Source organism: Ochotona princeps, chromosome 2 (assembly GCF_030435755.1).
Source record: "Ochotona princeps isolate mOchPri1 chromosome 2, mOchPri1.hap1, whole genome shotgun sequence".
Classification (NCBI taxonomy): Eukaryota; Metazoa; Chordata; class Mammalia; order Lagomorpha; family Ochotonidae; genus Ochotona; species Ochotona princeps.
In genome coordinates, this window is record NC_080833.1 from 31226190 (window position 1) to 31248121 (window position 21932).

At 55.8% G+C, this 21932-nt stretch overlaps 1 protein-coding gene across 1 annotated transcript in view; it reads left to right on the top strand.

Moving 5' to 3' along the window:
* The window catches only part of KCNQ4 (potassium voltage-gated channel subfamily Q member 4), a 50763-nt gene that overhangs the window by 26798 nt on the left and 2033 nt on the right, over positions 1 to 21932 (top strand). Inside the window, exons 2-12 of the mRNA XM_004591526.3 lie at positions 5589 to 5679; positions 6685 to 6811; positions 7010 to 7185; positions 7528 to 7653; positions 8026 to 8136; positions 8238 to 8333; positions 10004 to 10092; positions 11640 to 11801; positions 17765 to 17985; positions 19533 to 19632; positions 20389 to 20520. Coding sequence (XP_004591583.3) covers positions 5589 to 5679; positions 6685 to 6811; positions 7010 to 7185; positions 7528 to 7653; positions 8026 to 8136; positions 8238 to 8333; positions 10004 to 10092; positions 11640 to 11801; positions 17765 to 17985; positions 19533 to 19632; positions 20389 to 20520 — 1431 coding nt within the window. The remainder of the gene's footprint in view (positions 1 to 5588; positions 5680 to 6684; positions 6812 to 7009; positions 7186 to 7527; positions 7654 to 8025; positions 8137 to 8237; positions 8334 to 10003; positions 10093 to 11639; positions 11802 to 17764; positions 17986 to 19532; positions 19633 to 20388; positions 20521 to 21932) is intronic.

Sequence of the window (21932 nt, forward strand, 5' to 3'; positions counted from 1 at the left end):
CCTCTATTCTCTTTTTAGATTTAATTGTTTATTTGAAAGCTAATGTTACAGAAAGTGAGATCTTACATCTGCTGGTTCATTCCCCAAATGGCCACAAGGGCTGGGCCAGACCAAAGCCAGGACCTTCTTCCAGGTCTCTCACAGAAGTGAAGGGGCCCAAGCACTTGCACCTTCCTCTGCTGCTTTCCTGGGTGCATTAGCAGGGGGCTGGATGGGAAGTAAAACATTGAGGACGTGAACCAGTGCCCATGTGGGATGCCCACAGTGTAGCTGTCACAACCAAGGTCTCAACCTGGCCAAAAAAGTCCATAAACTCCCCACCAGGGGGCGTTGAGGTTCAGGGGCTTATAAGCAACCTTCACCAAGGGGAACCCCAGGGAGCTGAAATACATCTGCTTAGAGCTGGGGGACCTCTTCTGTGGATGCAAACCAGTAACCAGTAACTTTGTTTTGGTGATCTGGTGTTTGGACATTGGTGGGCAGGAGTGAGGACCTTTTCCTGCCAGGCTATTTGAATGTTTATACCATCACTTGTTATCAACTTAAAAACGAGTCTGCTTTAGACGTGTTAAATTTCTAGTCCTATCTGTGCTTTTGCCTTGGTAGGGCCAGACCACATGACTTCATGCCTCCTCTCATGTGCCAGCTCACTCCCTGCATGTCTAGGAACAGATTTAGCCCAGGACTCCCACATGGGTGCTGGAGACTTAGGCACTGAAGCAGTCGCCCACCTGTGGCCTCCTAGGTGGAGCTCCATCAGGGAGCTGTGCTGGAAGTCAAACTGAGGTCCTCCAACATGGTGTCTAAACCATTGTGCCAAGCACCTGCCTATGGGGCATTAGTTTAGAGACAGAATGCCTGGGGATGCCTCACCAAGGAAGTGGATATTAAACCAAAGACCTGGATGAGTAAGGGAACAGCAGGCAGTGGAAACATCAAAAGCCAAGAGATGGGAAGGTGGGAGGGCCAGGATGTCACAGGGGCAAAAGTACAGGGAGTTATGGGTAGAAGCGGGTAGAGAGGATCAAGTTCAAGTGGTAGGGGAGAGGAGCAGACCTCGAGGGCCTGGCTGGATATGCTGACAGAGTTGACCTCCCTTCTCCCAGCGGGCTGGGAGGGCAGTGGAGAGTTCTGACGGGAACTGCACAGTGCACTCAGGACAGAGTGGGTTCCTTGAAGGCAAGGGTGATTGGTGACCAGGAGGTCAGTTGGGGTCAGGTACTGGTGGCTTGGCCAGGATGGTGAGATCTGGTCTCCCTAGGGACATATTCTGAAGATGGAGATGCTGGAATGTGCTGTGGGATAGAACGTGAAGGGTGAGGGAAGGGAAGAATCAGGATAAGACTGATCCTCAGGCCAAGCCCCTGGGGCAGCGGTAGAGTCCTTACGAGATGGGCAGAGTGGAGGCAAGCTGAATTTGTTTCTGAGCGCTGAGTAGCTGGGTGGACAGTTGAGCTGCTCTCCCCCAAAGAGGCTGCAGCATGCTCATGCCTGCTGTGGTTGTCGTCAGGGTCAGGCCAGGAGTAGAAGTCACTTTTTACAGTTTGTAGTATTAAGGGAACACATTTCAGACTGTAATGCTCACCCTGGCGGCACAGAGACTGGAGTCGGAGCCATACAGAGTGTGTCCCGGGTCAGGAGCACACGCAGTGTGAGGAATCCAGTGCTCTGAGCCGTGTGCCAACCAGACATGTGACCCTGACGTGGGTGTGACACATATGCACATGGACCTTAGCATCATGTGGCACCCTATACAGATTTTTTAAAAAAGATTTATTTTGTTTCTTTGAAAGGTTGTTACACACAGAGATATCTTTCATCATCTGGTTCACTTCTCAAATGGTCACAACAGCCAGGGTTGGATCAGGCCAAAGCCAGGCACTTCATCAGGGTCTCCCATGTGGGTGCAGGGGTCAAGCACTCAGGGCATTTTCTGCTGCTTTTCCTAGGCACATTAGCAGGGATTTCAGTTGGAAGTGGAGCAGCCAGGACCTAAACCAGTATCTATACGAGATGCCGGTGTCAAAATCTGTGGCTTAACCTGCTATACCACAATGCCAGTCCTGTACATGGTGTTTTTAGTGTGTCCATTTGAGGAAAAAAATCAGTAAGTAGGTAAGTAAATACTTGTATTAGTTTTTAAGTAGCCAATCAATCCACATTTATTCTGAAAAGCATCATGAACACTGATCTGTGAAAATTGAGGCCGAAGCCAATGGCTCCATCTTGTCTTCCAGAGCTCAAACAGCCCCCGTTCCCATTCCAGGGTCCCAGTGTCCTTCCCAATGTCTGCTGCTGCTGTTTCCTGATTCTCGAAGCACCAGGTGGCAGCTCAGCAATGGGGCTGCAGGATTGCTGTTAAGGATTTCTCTGTGCATGTTTAGGAGGGGTGTGCAGAGAAATCTTCCATACCCCAGTGAGGAGTAACTAATCTTTGTGTCCCACCCAGTGAGTTATAAGTGCATCCACGCTGACCGTTTCCTGTCTGTTTCTAAGCTTTCCTTGTTGTTCTCTGTCTATCTATTCTAGTTTTGTTTGTTTGTTTGTTTGTTTTGAGGGGTTTCTGGAGCGCTCCTGATGGTTATTACGAGAGGGGGTGGGGACCCAAAGTTGGAAGCAGGCAAGGACCAGAGAAAGCTCCTCTCCCTAGTCCCGAAGGAAGTTTACTGTTCTTCTGTTTCTGCGGACCACTCAGGGTTCCTGGTTGTTGTTCTGATGACCTTGGATCCTGCAAGGCAGGACTTGAGCTTCTTCCATCCCATGTGGTAGATCCAAATGGGGGTGGTTGACCTCAGAGTTCTTGGTCTCCGAAGGCACTCCATTTCCCCGTGGTCTCCTTGGCAGTAGGGATGTAGTCCTCGGTGCTCCTTGGTACTGATAGTCCTTGGTGAGTATCTGGGAGTCTTCAGGGTTGGGATAAAAGCCTCCTCCTGTCTGCCTGCTCCACTCTGGGGTTCCCCCTGCTCTTTGCATATGACCTCCTGTTAAGAGGTTGTTAGGATTACTCCTGATTCCCCTATATGCCTTTGTAGTTTTACTATTGTCTAATGCTAATTCGAATCTGTTGTGTATGAGTTACCAGTTATGATCCTGATAGGTTATATTTCCCTTCTGCCTCATACCTTCTAGGGTGATGTAAGATTTCTCTGCTCTCCCTCCCCTTTTCCAAGTATCATGGGGCTTTACAAGTATATTAGGTTTAATTTTCTTTTTCTTTTTTTTTTTCTTGCCCTAGTGTTTATGTTTACTATTGCTGGGAATCACCAGAAATTCATCTCTGACCTACACAAAAACTGTTGACAGATATCCTGTTAGAATTATAGAGTTAGACCACCTGAAAAACAGCCAGGTTCAGCGAAATCATGCTTCAATGCTATAAACTGCTAAAGACTAAAATTAAAATAGGCATGAGACAGCTGAATAGCAATCTAAGTCATTTTAAGGTGTATAGATCATAGTTGAATGTAAAAATTGAAATGTCTATGAAGAAGTCACAGGTTGTGGTAGAAAACCTGCATTTTCCTATTAACATATTGGTTAATCAATACCATGTCAATTAATGCCACAATGTTGTAAATGGTTGGAAATATTATGTTGGGGCTCTTAATTGATTGGGATGATACTCTGCCGGCTCTACCTTCAGACCAGAGATGGTCTCACCAAGAAACCATTGAACTTACCAGGACAATAAGATGCTAGACTTTATGCTTGGTAAATATCTCCAATGAAAGAATCTCAACTGAATTTGAATTATGGAAATGCAACAAGGTGGAGCAATCCACCATGGGGGGAGGGTTTGGGAAAGGGTGGGGGGATCCCAGTGCATTAAAATATGTATCACATAATGCAATGTAATTCATTTTTAAAAAGAGGAAATGCAATAAAAATATATGTTTAAAAAAAAGTGCATCAGGCATGAAACAGTTTCCATTGTGGTGGCTGAGAGTCTGTCTACTATATTATACAAAGCAGGACTATTTGAATGTTTTGTTTTAAATGTTGATAAAAGATTCCACATGTCATTATGTGTGTTGGAGTACAAATAAACTCAAAATTCCTACTCTTAAAAAAAAAAAAAAAAGAGATTTCTCTGTGGGCTCGGGTGGGCGGAGTGTCTGACTACCGTCCTTCCTGGAGAAGGGGGCTGGCGACGACCTCAGGTAGAGCCCTGCTGTCATGAGCCCTAGCTCCTGGGGTCCATGGATGAAGTGCAATTGCTGGAACTCTGCTCCTGCCCCTCCATGCCTTGTGTTTGCTAACTCAGCTCTTGGGTGAACCTGGCCAAGGAGACTTCCTGCTGACTCATCAGTCCACACCTTGGGCTGACTGACACCTGCTACTTTCCTCCTCCTCTATACAGGACCATTTGCTGATCTGCAGCCCCAGGTCCTGCCCTCTGAGAAGGAGTAGGAGGGCCCAGGCAAGCTGGACCCTACACCCCATTTTACACACAAGGAGATTGATCTGGAGAATGGGGTTGGAGGGGGCTTCCCCAGGACCATAGATACAAGCAGGTCTGGGATGTAAACCCAGCCCTGTTGGACCATGACTCTGTGCTCTCGGCATCAAGAAACACAAGTAGATGGTGACTTGAACCACATCCAGAGTCAGCCATCAGACGAGAAAAACACAGGTGAATGACAGGCTTGACGGTGAGGCGCCATGAGGCATCAGCAGTGGTGCAGAAGTGGAGAGCCTTGGCACAGTGCGTGTGTTCCCAGGGAAGCTCCTTCCTTTTGCAGTGTCTGCCAGGCCACATGCATACTTTGTCCTACAGAGCTGTCCTTCCTGGGATCCAGTGCCACTCCTAGGGCTGCAGGTACAGCCTGTACCTTCAACCTGCCCTTTCACCTCTGCACATTCTCTCCAAGGCACCAGCTCTTACTTTTCCCTCTTGTCATCCACTGGGAAATTAGAGACCCTGGCCCTCCTCTTAGCTCTGTCCCCTCTCCAAGCTGGGTGAACCATTCCCTTCTCTGGGCTTTGGTGTCTTCATGTTCACAACTGGAAGTGAGGGATGTGTTGGATGGCTATAGTTTGAGGTTCTTTCCATGGAACGTATGACTTGGTGGCTTTCTCAGGGGTGCTCCAGACCCAAGGCCAGCTCCATGCTGCTTGCTTCAGCCTTCTGCACCCTTCCCTTTCTGCCTAGAACAGGGTGCATACACCCATTTATTCTGCCAAAGTCTCATTACTTAATTCTAGAAGAGTCCCTGAAGGTGGCAAACAGTAGTTATTCTTCTGCCATCCTGCAGTGTGTTGGGAAGATGGTCCCTCCCTCAGCTGCTGACCATCTCTGTGTCTGCAGTGAGGATCCTCTCCTGAGCCTGCCTGTACCTCCCAATCACAGCTGCACCTGTAGGTGGGGACCACTGCAAGGGCTGTGAGGTTTCTATGAGCTCAGCAGCCCACAATGGGCCAGCACAGGACCAAGACTCCAGGGAACTTGGACCCTGATTCTCCTTGGCAAAGAAGCCTCCCCAGATAATGTGTCCTTCCTCCCCTAGACACTGTAGCCCCTGGCAGTGATTCCTGGGATGCCCTGTGCCTCCAGCAATTTAATCCTCTCCTTCTTGTTGCAATTGCAGATTTTTGCTGGTCTTCAGCTGCCTGGTGCTGTCCGTGCTGTCCACTATTCAGGAACACCAGGAACTTGCCAACGAGTGTCTCCTCATCTTGGTGAGGGCAGGGATCAGGACTAAGACGGGCTGTGTGAGGCAGCACCTCTGCACTAAGGGCTGAAGCCACTCATCGTGGCTCAGAGAATAGCTTGCTGGGCCCTGAGAGGGTGGCTGCATCTCTCTGGGCATCATCCTCAATGCTATATAACAGGTGCTAGGGTTCTCCTGCCACTATGTGGAGTTTAGGGTGGATCCAGATGGAGGAGGTTAGAAGAGGGCTCTGTCTCAGGACAAAAACTGCTAAGCCCCCTCTGACCTGGTGGGGCTTATGTGTTTTTAAAAAAGATCTATTTATTTATTTGAAAGTATGATAGAGACAGGGAGAGACAGATAGAGACAGGGAGGGAGAGAGAATCTTCCATTCATTCCCCAAAATGTCTGTAGCAGCACCAACTGAGTCAAGCTGAAGCCAGGAGCCAGTAACTCCATCCTGGTCTCCCATGTGGGTGGCAGGAACCCAAGTACTTGGGTCATCTTCCACTACCTTCCCAGGCACATTAGCAGGAAGCTGGATCAGAAGTGGAGCAGCTGAGACTTGAACTGCAGTCCATCATTTGATGACTGCCTGCTGTGGCTTGGTCCACTGCACCACAGTGCTGGCCCCTGCAGTGGTGGTGATGATTATTTTTTGTTTTGATTGCATTTTTTGTCTTAAACAATAACGGAACATTATGGAATAGAAGCTCTTTGGTGGGGCAATGGTCCTTAGGCCACCTGGTCAGGGTTAGGGAGTCTGGGATGGCAGCAAGGGGAGGCGCAGGATGAGGAGCTGAGATCCAGATGGCTCCTGGGGGCAGGAAAGGGAGGACAGACTTGGACTTGGAGGGTGAAGGGCTACCTGCCTTCTGGAATCCTCTGCAGCTCTAATTACAATTAATAGATACCTAGGGGTTGGGTCTGAAGAGGTCCTGGTACTCCTAGTCCAGGGTCTCTGGGGGTGGTGTGCCCCGAACCCTGGGCCCCTGGCTGGTCGTGGGGACCACAGCTCGGCGCTGTCCTGCAGGAATTCGTGATGATCGTGGTCTTTGGCTTGGAGTATATCGTGCGCGTGTGGTCAGCAGGATGCTGTTGCCGCTACCGAGGATGGCAGGGCCGCTTGCGCTTTGCCAGGAAACCCTTCTGCGTCATAGGTAACAAGCGGGACGCTCCCCACCCGAGCCCAGTTGCTGACACCCCTTCAACCGACCTGCCCGAGCCGAGCCCAGTTGCTGACACCCCTTCAACCGACCTGCCCGAGCCGTCCCAGATCCCCGGTCCCGGCCCCAACATGGGGTGCCCCAGGGCTCCAGGTGCCAGCTGAGCTCGCTCTTCCCGCCCCGCCCCTGCAGACTTCATCGTGTTCGTGGCCTCGGTGGCCGTCATCGCCGCAGGCACCCAGGGCAACATCTTTGCCACATCAGCCCTGCGCAGCATGCGCTTCCTGCAGATTCTGCGCATGGTGCGCATGGACCGCCGCGGCGGCACCTGGAAGCTGCTGGGCTCTGTGGTCTACGCGCACAGCAAGGTGAGAGCGCGTAGCTTGAAGGATCCGCTGGGCAGGGTCACGGGCGCAGGGCCGTGGGAATCGGGATGGGGACTGGGGATAGGACTGGGGCGAGACTAGGTGTAGGGCAAGGATCGGAACCTGGGAGTTAACAACTTGCAGACAGGCTGGGGCAGACCCGGGGTCCCGCGCAGGATCTCCTGGAAAGGAGAAGCTGAAACAGCCAGGCGGGTGGAGACACGGTGTCCGGGAGACCCAGGGTAGGGGGTGGGCCTTGGGGTTACCCTCCAGGGCACGCGAGTGCCCCATGATTCTCCCAGGTGAGCCCGGCATCCCTCAGGCAGCTAAGGCCTATCCCTGCAGGAGCTGATCACCGCCTGGTACATTGGGTTCCTGGTGCTCATCTTTGCCTCCTTCCTGGTCTACCTGGCCGAAAAGGATGCCAACTCTGACTTCTCCTCTTACGCGGACTCGCTCTGGTGGGGGACGGTGCGTGAGGGCCCAGGCAGGGTCACCCTTCTCCCTGGGTCTCTCCCTGGGAATTCTGGCTCCCGACTCCCGACTCCCGACTCAGGGTTGAGCTGGTCTGTCCCTGTCCCTCCCACTAGGGTTTGGACCCTTTTACCTGGTGCCTGTGTTCCTCCCACACAACCTGCTGGAGTAGGCTTCCTTATCCTCTCCCTGTAGCCCCCACTCAAGCCTTGGTGACCATTTTTGGCCCACAGTAGGGGAATTCATTCATTTCCCTGCACCAGCCCTGGGACAAGCCCTGGTGACCAAGGGTGCCCCTCCTGTCACTGTCCTCAATGTGTGACTGGCCCCGTGTGATTCATCCTGCTGTAAAGCCGATTATGCCCCCAGATCACGCTGACGACCATCGGCTATGGTGACAAGACCCCGCACACATGGCTGGGTAGGGTCCTGGCTGCTGGCTTCGCCTTACTGGGCATCTCCTTCTTCGCCCTGCCTGCTGTGAGTGTCCTCTGCCAGGTTGGAGGGAGGTAATGCTGGGGACACCCTGGCAGACTCTTGTTCCTTGCCCCCATGGCCCCAACCATGCCCTGTTGCCCTAGGGCATCCTAGGCTCAGGCTTCGCCCTGAAGGTTCAGGAGCAGCACCGGCAGAAGCACTTTGAGAAGCGGAGGATGCCCGCGGCCAACCTCATCCAGGTGCGCCCAGGAGTGGGCCATGGTGCCCCCCCCAGGAGTCGCTGTTTTGCAATTCCCGGAGCCCCAGACAGAGCTGAACTGCTGGCTGAGACCATCAGGAACCTTCCCCTGCACTTCTTGCCCAGAGGAGGGCAAGGCTGAGCTGCCCGGTTGTGCCAATTCCAGCCGCAGCTTTGTAATGACATGGGTCACAGGGGAGCCTGGACAGGAAGCACCAGGCTGAGGGGTCAGACTCCCTCTGCCGGGGCCACTCCTAGTGCCTTAAGCCATCAGTTAGTGCCACCAGCACCAGAGGAAGTGGCCCAGACTGTCTGGGACGACACTAGGAGACAGGAGAAGCAGCCGGAAGAGGTGGTTGGAGGGCCAGGCGCCCCCTCAGTGGTCTCTGTTTACCTCAGGCATTCTGACTGGAATGCCAGGGTTTTGGTTTTCTGTGATGGGAAATAATTCCAGGACAGGGGTTGGGTGGGATGAGGACAGTCCACCTCTGCCTGCTCCCCAGCATACCACCTTGTGACTCCCCAAATCCAAGCCAGATTCCACCCTTTCTTACCTCCCCTCCCCAGGATGCCCCCCCCCACCCCTGGCTATCTCCAGCCACCAGCCTGGCCTTTTCTTCTGCGTGTCCCTTGGGGCACAATGGGCACTGTCTCTTGGGAGCCAGCCTTACAAGGGGCATTGAAGGGGCAGGCGTCTGGCACCGTCCATGCCAAGAGACAGCTGGCATTGTGGTGCCCATAATTAATGAGACAGCTCTGGCAGTTGCTCCCCAGCCCATGCCAGGGGCCTAGGCAAGCAGGAAGTAAAAATATTCTTGTCTTCAGCAGGCGCCCGGCCGGTGAGGTCAGCAGTGGCAGCCCCATAAGAAGGGGTGCCCAGTAAGGGGGTGTACCCGGGGCCTAGTTCTATTGTGACCTGCCTGCGTAGCAGCTTCCATGGCTCCCTGCTTTTCCAATTGCCCCACTCCAAGTCCCTCCCCAGGTCTTCTCCTTACCTGGAAGGAGAGAGCCGGTCCTTCCTCTTGTCTGACCTTCTTCCATCCTTCTGCAAAAGGTGGCCCGGCATGCCTGCTCTTTGCTTCCTTCCTCAGCCCATGGCAGTGGCTGGAAAGATGGACTGGGCTTCTTATTCGTGGTAATCATTCCTTCAGTCACCACTCATTCCCCAGACACTGCGCAAGCTGAGACAGAGAAACCAAGGCGATGCTTACCATCTAGAGGGGAAAGACATCCAGACACGCAGGTGTGAGAAGGGAGTTGTTGAATAGAGGATTCTGGCATCAATGTGCCGGGCACATAGTTTAGCATTTGATTTACATATATCTGCACTGTTAGGTGAGTGATATTAGATCCATTTTACAGCTGAAGAAGCTGAGGTGCTGAAGTTCTACTTGCCTGCATGAGTAAGGGGCAGAGCTGGAATCAGAATCTCATGCCTGCCTGCCAGTTTGTACCCCTCTAAGGGCCCTGATGTTGGTCTGCTGGGGAAGTCATTTCTCCTTAAGCCTCAATTTCCAGGCTGGCTCTGCTGGTGGCTGTGGGATTAGACCTGGTCTCTGGCTCTGGAGATCCCTTCAGCAGGCCCAGAGGCTGGGTCCTTTTTCAGGGCAGGGTGCTGAGGTAGAGGAGCTGGGAGGCCTCATGGTAGCCCCTTACTTCCCTGCCCTGCAGGCTGCGTGGCGCCTATACTCCACTGATACGAGCCGGGCCTACCTGACGGCCACCTGGTACTACTACGACAGCCTCCTGCCGTCCTTCAGGTAGGTCCTGCTGGGCATGGGCGTGAGTCCGGAGCTGGCGGTCATGTCCTGTAAGGACAAGGGATTCAGCCCTGTAGAGTGAGGAGGGGTTGACAGACCCATGAAGCCTTTGGGATTGGCTGTGCTGGTACCACAGGGGCCCGAGGGTGCCCTCCCCTCTGTGTGGTGCCTGGGAGCAGCCCTGCCCCACTTCAAAGCCCTGGACTCACAGAGAGCTTGCAGTTTCCTCGCCTACCGCTAGGTGATGCCCCCAGGGCAGGGGCACAGCCAGCGCCTCTGCTCTGCAGACAGTATTGGTACTGACCAACCTGGGCGGAGAGAGTGTGGGTTGGGTAGGAACGTGTGTGCCAGGCTGGGATGCCTAGGACCACCCCAAACCCCCGTGCACGAGTTTGTGTCCATTTTTGCTGGACCGGGCTAGGCTGTGACCGCATGGGGGTGGCTGCATGCAGGGGATTATTAATAGCCTGGGAGGTGTGTGTGGCCAGGTGCCTGTCCAGGCCCTCAGGCGGCAATGAAGATGCAGAGCCTGGCTCAGTCCCACAGGCGGGCGCGGCTGGGCCAGGCTGCTGTACTCAGCGCTTCTGTGGGAGTCTTTGCCTCATTAGTTCTCCAAGAGCAGGTGTTGGGTGATCCTGTTTGCCCCTGCACCTGGTTCTCCTCTCCAGGCCATCTCAGTCCCTGGGGCTTTCCAGGGGGCAGAGCAGGAGGGAAGGGGCACCCTCAGGATCAGGCGCACCCCCATCACTCCACCTGGCAGAGGCAAGCTCCCTGCTCCACAGAGGCAGAGGTGATGTTAGCTGGGAGGAAGCCTGCTTTTCCAGGAGCAGCACTTGTGGTGTCAGGGCTTGGGAAGTGGGGCCTGGGCTGATTTGTGAGCAATAGGATGGGGGAGAAGGAGGGGAAATGTCGGAGTGGGTGTGGGGGTGATCTGAGCCCCCATGAGAGGGACAGAGCTTAGTTTGGAGACTCTGGGGCCCTAGTATCTCCTGCTTCCTGGACCTCAGTTTCCTCATCTATACAATGGAAAGTCAAGCAGGAGAAGAGAGGCTGTACTCATGGCAATGGGAAGTGGCCTGGAGAGTTAGAAAGAGGCCATAGCAACAGATACGGTCTCAAAGGACTCAGGAGCAGTGAATGGCACAGGGGAAGGGAGCTGGGCCAGCTACCCCTTCGGCTTCCCTGCCTCAGCCGGAGTCTCCACCTCAGTGGCAGAGCCACATCGGAGGGAAGGTCTCAGGGCTTCTGGCTGGGCACAGAGCAGGTCTGATGCACGCTCCCATAGGGAGCCTTGGGCAGCTGCCCTTGACTTGTGCTCAGCCTGCACAACCATTCCTGGTATCCCTGGGGAGTTCCCAGGATTGCACAGGAGGGAGCCAGTTTTCTGCTCCGCTGCCTCTCATACCATCTGCCCTGGCCTGGGGATGTTTGGGAGCACCTGTAGGGAGGCAGAGCCTGGCAAGACTTGACCTGTAGAACTCAGTGCCCGCTGGGTGAAGGGTTGGTGCCAGCGCCCTGCCTCCTGCTGATGGCGCCCTCCCCTGCAGAGAGCTGGCCCTCTTGTTTGAGCACGTGCAACGGGCCCGCAATGGGGGCCTCCGGCCCCTGGAGGTGCGGCGGGCGCCGGTCCCCGATGGAGCGCCCTCCCGTTACCCACCCGTTGCCACCTGCCACCGGCCAGGCAGCACCTCCTTCTGCCCTGGGGAAAGGTAGGGGCCCTTGGGGGCCGCCACCTGCTCGTGCGTCTCCTCTTCTTCCATTCTTTGTCTCATTCTTTCTCAGACTTGCCTTCAGCCACTATGCGGGTGTCTGGGCCTTTTGGGGGGACACCCAGGCCTTGTCATGGGGCCCGGGCAGGTGTCGTCAGTTGCACAGACAGGTACAGGCTGAGAGGGTCTCTCTGGAGAGGCCTGGCTGGGCTCTGAGGGTCTACGTGGGGAGAGGCTCACTCCATTCTTTCCCACCACCTCTTCCGTTCATGCCATTGTCTTTCTTTCTCTGTTTCCACGTCCCCCTCACTCTTCCATCCCTGCACCCCCATCCCTCTGGGAAGCTGGAGAGAGGAGGAGGCCGCTGGCCACAGGTGCTTACGGCTCAGGTAATCGTGGGCACCATCCTGGGGTGTGAGGGCTGGGGACCCCCGCCCCTGGCACGTTGCTCTGGAAAGGCCTTGGTCCCTGAGCAGGAGGCCAGCTGGGAAGAGAGCGCCGTGGGCCCCACAGGCACTCACCTGGGGACCAATGCTCTTGGCTCCACCAGCACGGGGCCTTCTGGGAGGTCCACCCCTGCTCACACTCTCTTTCCCCCGAGCCGCTTCACATTTTGAAAGAAGGACAAAGAAGGATCAGTGCTTCCTCCTACCTAGTCCAGGGACTCTTCAGGCACACACAGAGCAGGAAAGGCAAGTCTGCTCCTCACTGACCCAGGGGCTGTTCTTGGAAAAGTTTAGCTTTGAGGTCAAAGATCAAGGTCTCCTGCCTTCCCCTCCACCCCACATCCTCCCCATCCTTCACTCATTTCATTTTCACACCCCATCCCTGAACCATCAGGAGGTACTGGTCTGGAGTCTCAAGTGCCATTCCCTGTCCCAGGCCCCCACCAGGGAGGAGAGGCGAGGAAGAGGTGAGCAGGCGGTGCAATTCTGCCCTCTGAGACTGCGTGGCCTTGAGAACCTCATCAAGGGTCCCTGGACCCCCATGTCCTGGCAGAAAAATAGTGTGTGCAGCCAGTCAGGGGCTCTGTCTGGGTCCTCTAGGTTTCTAGAGACTTGCCAGCTGGGGATCCCCCTGGACAGGTAAATTTCAGTGCAGAGAGCATCACCCCTTCCTGGTGATGCTGAACAGGAAGTGGGTGGAGAAGCTTGAGGCTGGAAGGAGGGGATGCATGGCCTACCTGGCTAGGCTGGGAGACCTTCAGAGCTGTCCTGACCCTCCCAGATGGCGCTGCTCAGCTCCAGTTCCGTGCCTTTGGCATCTCAGCCTGAGCCAGGTCTCTTGGAACTTCTGGTTTGCTCTGGTCTCCCCCACCCTCCTCGCCTAGCCAGGAGGCAATGGTTGAGAATTACAGTGACAGTGGTGGTGAATTGCCAGGCTCAAGCCAAACAGCCACATCCCTCATCTTGGCTGCCTGGGCCCTGTGGGGATGAGTAACCCAGCCAGAATGCCACTCTGAACGCGCGCATGTGCGCGCGCACACACACACACACACGTGTGTGCCCACGCACCTGGCTGGCTAGGCCTCCAGTGGGGCTTGGCTGTGGAACCAGGTTGAGCGTGTTCCCAGGAAGTAGAGTGACAATCTAAGGCATCCTGGGGGATGCCCCTGCCAGGCCCAGTGCCCATCTTCTTAGAGATTTGCAATGAGTTTCTCCAAGTGTGGTTTTCTGGCTTCCTGCAGCAGCTTCCCAGGTCTTTTCCTGAGCAGACAGGAGGCCATCTGGAGAAGAGGTTCAGGAAGCCACATGTTTATGCTCCCAGGGGAGCCCTCCACAGAGCACTAGGCCCTCTGCCTTCTGGACACAAGGCAACAGGCCTGGGATGAGGGTCCACAGGAGGCCCGGCCCGCTTCTGGCAGCTGCCCACACTCTACCCACCGGCCCCTTCCCCACTAACCTTGTTCGTGTCTTGTTCTCAACCTTCCAGCCAGATGTTTAGTAATAAACGGAGTTTCTTTCGGATCCACGCCAGCTGGAGACCGAGGTACCCCCTCGCCTGCTCCTCCTGTCCCCACTCATCCTTGCCCCATCCCATTTCTGGGGCCGGAGAGGGGGACAGGATGGGCCAAGGCCAAGGTGCATGTGCCTGCCGCCTGCCGTTTGCCTTGGGGCCCTGGCAAACCCCTCCCCACCTTTCTGGGGATGCCTCCGCCAAGCCTAGGCATGGGCCCACTGGGCCTCAAGGGTCACTTGCAGGAGCCTTGGGGATGTGTGCTGGCTCAGCCATGACTCCCCATATAATCCCGGCCAAGCTGTTTCCCTTCTCTGGGCCTCAGTTCCTCATCTGGGGAATGAGCAGATTTTGCTAGAGACTCCCTGAGGGGATCCTTCCTACTCTGACTTTTGTTGGACCTTGGGTGTAGCTTCCAGTTTCCCCCACTGCCCACCTGGGAGCCTCACAGAGGCCTTGGGGCACTGGCATGGGTATCTCTGCACGAACTCTGGAGCCCTGGCCCTTTTAGCTGTATCACCAGCATTTCCTTGGTTCCTGCCCTGGGCTAGGCCCTGCTCTTTGCATCTGGGGCATGGATGAATGAAGGAAACCTGGGGCCTGGGGAGCTGCAGAGAATGACCACAGCTCCATGGGAGGAAGAAGAGGGGCTGTGGGGCTTAGGGCGGGCACTGAGCCCGGGGCACCCTGGCCGAGGAGGCTTCCCAGATGCAGGCCCAGGCAAGGAGGTGAGGACACAGGCCAGGGCTGCGATGGGGAACAGGATTGGATCACAGAGAACCCAGACTCCCAAGGGGAACCTTAACCTGCTGTTACTGCCTGGCAACCTGGGGTCGGGGAGCCCTGTGCCCTCCTGAGCTTTGCGGGTTGGGAACCCATACGTAGGAGCTGAGGGGTGGGGCTCCTGGCCGTCCCTCCAGGCTTCCACCAAGAGGTGGCCTTGCTCGGTGATGTGCATTCTGGATAACTGCCTGGCCACCACTCCCCACCACAGCTTCTCGAGAAAACTTCTGGAAAGCCCTGCTGTGCCTTGGTTTGCTCAGCTGTCCAACGCAGATAATGGGCTCTGCTTGCTGACACTGAGCCTGATGCTATGGCTGGGGTCTGGCATGCTGGGATGCTGGGCAGTGAAGAGAAACCTCCAGGGAGCCAACCTTGGCTGTAAGAATGGGAAGTAACCGAAGCCGTGGGTCAGGCCTGCTCTTCCACGGTGGGCTGTGGTGAGCAGAAGGGCCAGCAAGGGCCAGGTTAACACAAGGAGGCCTGTGGTGCCCTTGTGTTTGCGTAGATTCTGGCACAAGGCGACCTCGCTTCCCCGCCTAGCCTGGCAGGCAGAGGATGCATCCGTGGAGGTGGTCCCAGGGAGGGGTGAAACAGGGCAGACTGTCCCTGTCCCTTCCCCGACCCCTGCACCCTGGCAATATAGCCTCCGTCAGGCCCACTCTGGCCTCCCAGATACCTCTTAGACCAGGTTCTTGGCCTCAGCCGCGCTGCCTGTCGTCCCACAGGGTGTGGATCATTACAGATCTTGCAGGGCCGTGAACAGCCTCCTTGCCTCTGCTTATGTGATGTCAGGAGTACCAACCCACGGTGACAAGTGAAAGCCCGAGACCTTGCCAAATAGCCCTAGGGGGGCAAAGTCACCCCTAGTTTGAGACCCAATATCTTCATCCTCATCATAGTTGCTCTGCCCAGAAGGAAAAAAAAAACTGACTCTGAGGTCAAAAAAAGACTGCTTCTGGGTCTTCTCCCATCCTGTGGGAGAAGACCTCAGGCAAGCCAGCTCTTTCCACCTTGGTAGAGTTGGACAGCAAAACCAGAGCCTGCCACCCTGGCCCCAGCGTGCATGAAGAGCTGGGGAGGGAACGAGCTCTTTGCTGCTCATTGAGTACCAGCTTTCTTCTGTTTTCTCTGAGCTTTTAGGCTCCGCAGAGGCTGGGCTGAGCCATTTTCTGGGTCCTGCCCAGGGAGCTGGAATCCCTTGCAATAATGAGGAGCCTGGAGCCCAGCCAGTGTCAGCTGCTAAGTCACAGCACCGGAAGCAGCCCCAGCCAGCGCTGAATCAGAGCCGGAAAGGGACCTTTCAAGGCTTCTAGTGCAAGCCTCCCCAAGCCTCTTCCTGCTTGATGTCCTGCTGAGCACAGACTCAGCCTTGCTTGCACGCTCCCCAGGATGGGGAGGTCACCCCTGTCTGCCACCCTCACTCCTCCCAGAAGGCCACTGGAGTCTGGTGTGCTGCGCACACAGCAATCCGGAGTTCAGGCCCCTGACTACCCTCTCTTCCTCCTGCCCATGGAGGAGCGGAGGCAAGGGACTGGGTTGCACGGCCCGGGGTGGGGCGGGGTGCCTGCCAGCATGAGGCAAGCCCACAGGAATGGCTGTGGAGGAAGGTCTGGGAGGCCATCCTCCAACTTTGGGTGGAACCTTGCGACTGTGTTGAGAGGGGCCTGACCAGCAATGAGCATGCTGTTTTGTGGGAGCCATCCCCAACCTTCCCTGTCCTCAGGGCCCCCAAGTTCTTGACGTGGAGCCTCTCTCCTCTGGGCAGAGGCCCTCACTGAGGATGGCCCTGCATCCTGGCCACCTTCGCGAAGGTGCCTCTGGTTTCGTGACAGGCTTCACATCAGCCCCATGCCCCTACCCCATGCCCTGGGCATGGGCGACCTTGGCTCCCACCCAACCCCGAAACCAGAACTTTCCTCGGCTTACCCCTTGATCTGAAAGTCCCCGAAAGTAAGTGACACAGTCTTCTCTTCTGATCCTTGCCCCACCTTAGGCCTTCTGAGACTGGCTGGTGCTCTGAGCCAGGACCCCAGACACGTGGAGTGGGGACATCCTCTAAGCCTGTGGAAGACCCCAGCAGGGGAGACCATGGGGCTATGCCCTTGCCTAGGTGCCCCACCTACCACCAGCAATAACATGGTCCCAGTTGTTGGCTGACCGGAGCCTCCTTTGGAGAGAAGGGATACCTGAGTCAACCCCCCAGTCTGTCTGTATCTGGGATTTGGGGACTGTGGTGTGGAACTAGGTTGAAAAGGAAAGTTTGAACACACACACAGACATGCATATATGTGTTCACAGGCATGCAGTCAGGTTGTTAAACCGGGAACCCAGTGAGCAGGAAGGGGAACATTTTCAAGTGCGGACCCAGGGCCACAAGGGCAGGGCATTGGTGCAGGTGAACAGAGCTCAAGCAGAAGAGGCCATGGCACCAGTGATGAGTTGACAACTGGCATGGCAGGCACCAGGCATGCAGTGGCCCACCTGTGTGTCCTGCAGTAGAGCCATCAGCAGCTATCACCCCTCACAGTGCCAGGGTGTCTGTGGGGTAGAGACTTATTTTGTAGTGTGCCACCTGTACAGCCATACCAGGTACTAGAGCCCTGACCTCACCAGTATGGGACCAGAGAGCTCCAGCAGCAGGGAAAGGAAGAAAAAAAATAGACATATACACACGCAGTAGTGTCCGTGTACACACAGGTACCTATATACCCACACTGTCACAGGCATGCATACCACACTCTCCACTCCACACTGTCTGCCCTTGTGTGCAGTGGGAGCTAGAACTGACCTCAGTGTACGTGGTCAGAGGAGCTTCTCTGTCCCTGTCTGTGCCCAAAGGGGTCACCCCCTCCACCCGTCCACCTGGGTCAAGCCCAGATCCCCTGTCTTCCTGTCTCTCTGTCTGACCCGCTTCTTGGGTTTCTCTTACTCCTTCCACCCTGATATGTCTCCTATGTACCTCATATCTGTCTGGGCAACCAGGGCTGGGAAGTGGGTGTGGGGAAGGGAGTGTGTTCCAAGTGACCCCAAATCAGCATCTTATAGGAATTAGCTCCCTGCCCCAAGCCTGGTCCTGTCCCAGGAAGTCTTCTTGGTGAAGAATGAAGACCAATAGCTCCCCCCAGTTTTAAGTCAGCTCTGTCCCCCTACCACCACCGCCAGCCCCACCTGCCCCCAGCTCCTTATAACTTGGCTCTCTCCCCCCACCTGCCCTACCCTGCCAGCAGCCGGATGGGCATCAAAGACCGCATCCGCATGGGCAGCTCCCAGCGGCGGATGGGTCCTTCCAAGCACCACCTGGCACCTCCGCCGACACCCACCTCCCCAGGCGCCGAACAGGCGGGCGAGGGCAGCAGCCCCACCAAGGTGCAGAAAAGCTGGAGCTTCAATGACCGCACCCGCTTCCGAGCCTCCCTGAGACTCAAACCCCGCAGCTCTGCCGAGGGTGAGCCTCCATGGGTTTGGGGCCTGGGGGCAGCTGGGGTGGCAGGGATGAGGACACTGTGGGCTCAGGGCACAGAGGCCTGGCTTTGTAGCTGGTTGATGAGCCTTGGGCACTAAGGGGTCTTCCATCTGCTGTAAGACAGGCATTAGGGTTTTTCAGAATCCAGGGAAGGTGGCGCTGGTAGCAGTTAAGGGTACAGGCTTTGGATTGGACTCTTGCCTCTGAGACTTGGTTTGGGCCAGTGACCTAATGTTGCCAGGTCTCCTTCTCTCCATCTGTGAACTGGGAACCATATTTGCATCTGCCTTAGAGGATGATTGTGAGGACTGGGCGGAGGGGGGGATGGATAATGTAAAGCAAATGGACAGGAGAGGTTTGGGGATGTGCTTAATGCTTGCGAATGATCCTGTGCTTCAGAAGGGCGGATGCTCGCGTGAGGAGTCAGGGCACTGGATTATTTCATTGACTTTTCCAGCGACGCTGGCAAGCAGCATCTGCTTTTATCCCTGCTTTGCAGGCATGGAAACAGATCACTGATCTCACAAGCAGCAGAGCTGGTATTCCACAGTGCACGCTATGTGTCCTCAATGCTTACCCAGCCCAACCACCCCGACGTGAGGTTGGGGGGCCTTGCCAGGGGGCGTGGCAGTGCTGAGCTGTCAGGCATCACTTCTGTGAGTTCTAGCTCTGCTTGTTTCTTGCTCGGGGACTTAGGCCAGGTACTGCCCTGGTCTGTGTTTCACTATTTTCTTCTGGAAAATGAAAAGATTTTGTCAGGTCTCGGGCAGACTTTTCCTAGCTTGGACATGCTTCAGGTCCTTGAATGGGGAAAGGTGGGGGTGCCAAGCTGAGGATGGGGGATGGGAATAGGTAGCCCCTTTGTCTCTGGGAGGAGGGGACCAGCCACACTGCTGCCTCTGTGCCACGTCAGCCCCCGTGATAGTACTGGTGCAGCACAGGCTCCTGCAGACCAGACTCTGCAAGGTGCTGGTCCACAGGATCTTGGGCATGGCTGGGGCCTGGGACCTCTCTTTCCTATCATGGAAGCAGCCTGATATGTTGTCTCCTCCTGCCCCCAGCTCCCATGGGACAAGCAGAGCACCTGCCTCACAAGTTATTGCTGATGTCTGGGGAGGAACCACTTGTAGGGGGAGCCGCTGCCTGGAGTTTAAGGGGGAGACTACCCATGATGATGGGCAGAGTCCCCAGCAGCCCTCCTCAGGGGTCCTGGGGCCTCTGTGTACAAAGCATTTGCCCCAAGACAAATCAGATGTGCCCTGTCATGCAGCTCCTGTACACCTGGCCCCAGGCAGCTCTGTGCCTTGCTGGGCTCAGGGACAGGTAGGTATGCAACACATCTAGGGTGTTCTGTCCCAGAGAAGGTGGCAAGCGGCAGCTGCCAGTGAGGCAGGAGTCTGGTCTTCGTGCGAAACCCCCAACCACCACCATTGCCTGGGGCCTTGGTTTTCCTGCTGGTGACTCTAACAGCCACGGGCCTTGGGAGTGACCCTTAGGCTTCCACTCATGGGACATCCTTGTCTTCCCAGAGGGCCCTTCAGAAGAGGTGGTGGAAGAGAAGAGCTACCAGTGTGAGCTCACGGTGGACGATGTCATGCCTGCGGTGAAGACGGTCATCCGCTCCGTCAGGTGAGCCTCCCCTTCACTGCGTCCCTGGCTGCTCCCCTGCAAGGTGTGCTCTGGGAACTGGGCCACCCCAGGTGCAGGTGAGACAAGGGGCAGTTTGTTGCGGCCGGCAGGGCTTGCTTCTACGGCTCCTGTGGGCAGTGGGTGTGGCTGCCCACCACAACCCCTCTCCTCTTGCGTGCAGTATCCTGCCAGCCCCTCTGTGCTGCAGCCCCCTCACTGCCCCAACCCCCACCACGTCTCCTTGCTCGTGCACTCCCTCCCTCCCACAGCAGCCATGGGTCAGCATCTGCCTGTCTCACCTGTGTCTCTGGGTTTCCAAGCCCTCCTCCTGTCACTCCTGGCTCTCTCATCCTGTCTCTCTCCTTGGGTTTCTTGGCTTCCCTTTGTCCGATTCCCCCAGGGCTGTCCCCAGAGTGAGATTTGAAGTCAGCGCAGTGCAGTCAATGGAACAAGCATGGTCAGCACCGTGCACAGGCTGGCAGAGCCATGCTAGCAAGTGTTTGGGGAGGGGATACAGGCCTTGCTCCCCGCAGCTCTCATTGTCGGCAGTCAGAACTCCAGCTCCTGCTCTCCCGGGATAATTAATGCTACTGCATCTGCAGGTGCCTCAAACCCAGGCAGCTCTCTCTGGGGGCATGGTGGGGGAGGGAGGGAGGCTATTTGTGTGGCCTAAGCAGGAGGCTTCCTGGCAGCAAAAGTGCTGAGAAGGGCTGGTAAATGGTTTCCTGAGGGAATAGGACCATTTCTTCCCGGCAGGATCCTAAAGTTTCTGGTGGCCAAACGGAAATTCAAAGAGACCCTGCGACCGTATGATGTGAAAGACGTCATTGAGCAATACTCGGCAGGGCACCTGGACATGCTGGGCCGGATCAAGAGTCTGCAGGCTCGGTGGGTATGCTGGCACTGGACAGGGAAGGGGAAGGAAGGCAGAGGCCTAGCCCTGTTGGCGAGGTCAGAGCCCCAGGTGCATCCTCAGAGCCACTGTGGGAACCCTGGCTTTCCACCTGGGCAGGTCTCAGGCTTTGGTCTCTTGCGAGGCCAGAACTAGCTCCTGTCTTGAGGTTGATCCACCACCCAGCTTGGGTCCTCTGCGCCAGTCCTGTGGGTGGCACACCTGGGGACTTTCTTTAGAATGTCTGTGTCCTGGTCCTGAATTTATCCACCTTCCCAGTTCCCAAGCAAGCTGCCTTCAATGTCCAGCTCTTGTCTCTGGAAACCTGTGTCTCTTCCCTAGAGCCAGCAGTAAGGAAGAATGCTCACCCCACACCTCACAATTCTCCTTTGCAGGCTTGCATCTTTATAGCCCATTCATGTCCTCCAGAAACTGAATCACTGAGCATGATGCATTTGCCAGATGGCAGGGCTGTGGTGGGGAGGGACACAGAGCTGCTGGCCTGAGGGGTCACACAGGTATCCCCTAGTCAATAATCAAAGCTAGAGAACAGTAAAGGTTAGCAACGAGGGTTCGCTGAGGAGGCAACCCTGTACCTGCTGGAGGAGTTTCCAGAGGGCACAGCAGGTGCCGAGGAGTTGAGAGGGGCAGGTGGCTGGAGTATTCTTTTAGGAACAGCAGGGTAGCCCAGTGTGGTATGCAGAGAGAGAGGTAGTTGATGAGGTCAGAGAGCTGGCACTGGAGAAGAGCACCGGAGGTTGTGGCAGGGCCCCTGGCGCACCTCCGAGATGAGATGCAAGCTCTGGAAGGCTTTGTGCAAAGGACTGATTAAGGTTTGAGCTTTGTCTGGGTGCTGCGGTAAGCAAGCACCGATTGTGGGGGAGTGAGGGAGGAGTGAGGGTGGATGCAGGCTGATCCAGGAGGAGCCTGGAAGGTGGGGGCAGTGGGCAGATTCCAGCGGCATTTTCGCGGTGGAGTCCACAGTGTATTCTGATGGGCTGTAAGGGAGTCAAGGATGAAGTCTGGGAATCTTTAGCTTGAGCAAAAGGGAAAAGTAAGTTGCCACACGTGGGTGGGGAGAAGGTGGTGAGTAGGTCTCCCTCAGGAGCGCCCGCCCACGCTGCGATGCCTCTCGGCTGTCCAATTGGTGTGCTGATCCAACAGACTGCAGTGTGGAGTTTGGAGGAGAGGCACGGGAGAGAGAAAGATTTGACAGCTATATGTAGGGGAACTGAGAATTGTGGGATTAAAGACACGTGAGCCCCAGTTCTGGGTGTTCGAAGGACGTACAGAAAGAGAAGAGGAATCAGCCAGGGTGACAGGGACGAAGGGGAGCGGGGGGGGGGGGAGCGGGGGGACTGGGGCTTGGCATCCATGTGGAGCTAAGGGGTGATCGGATGTGTCAGGT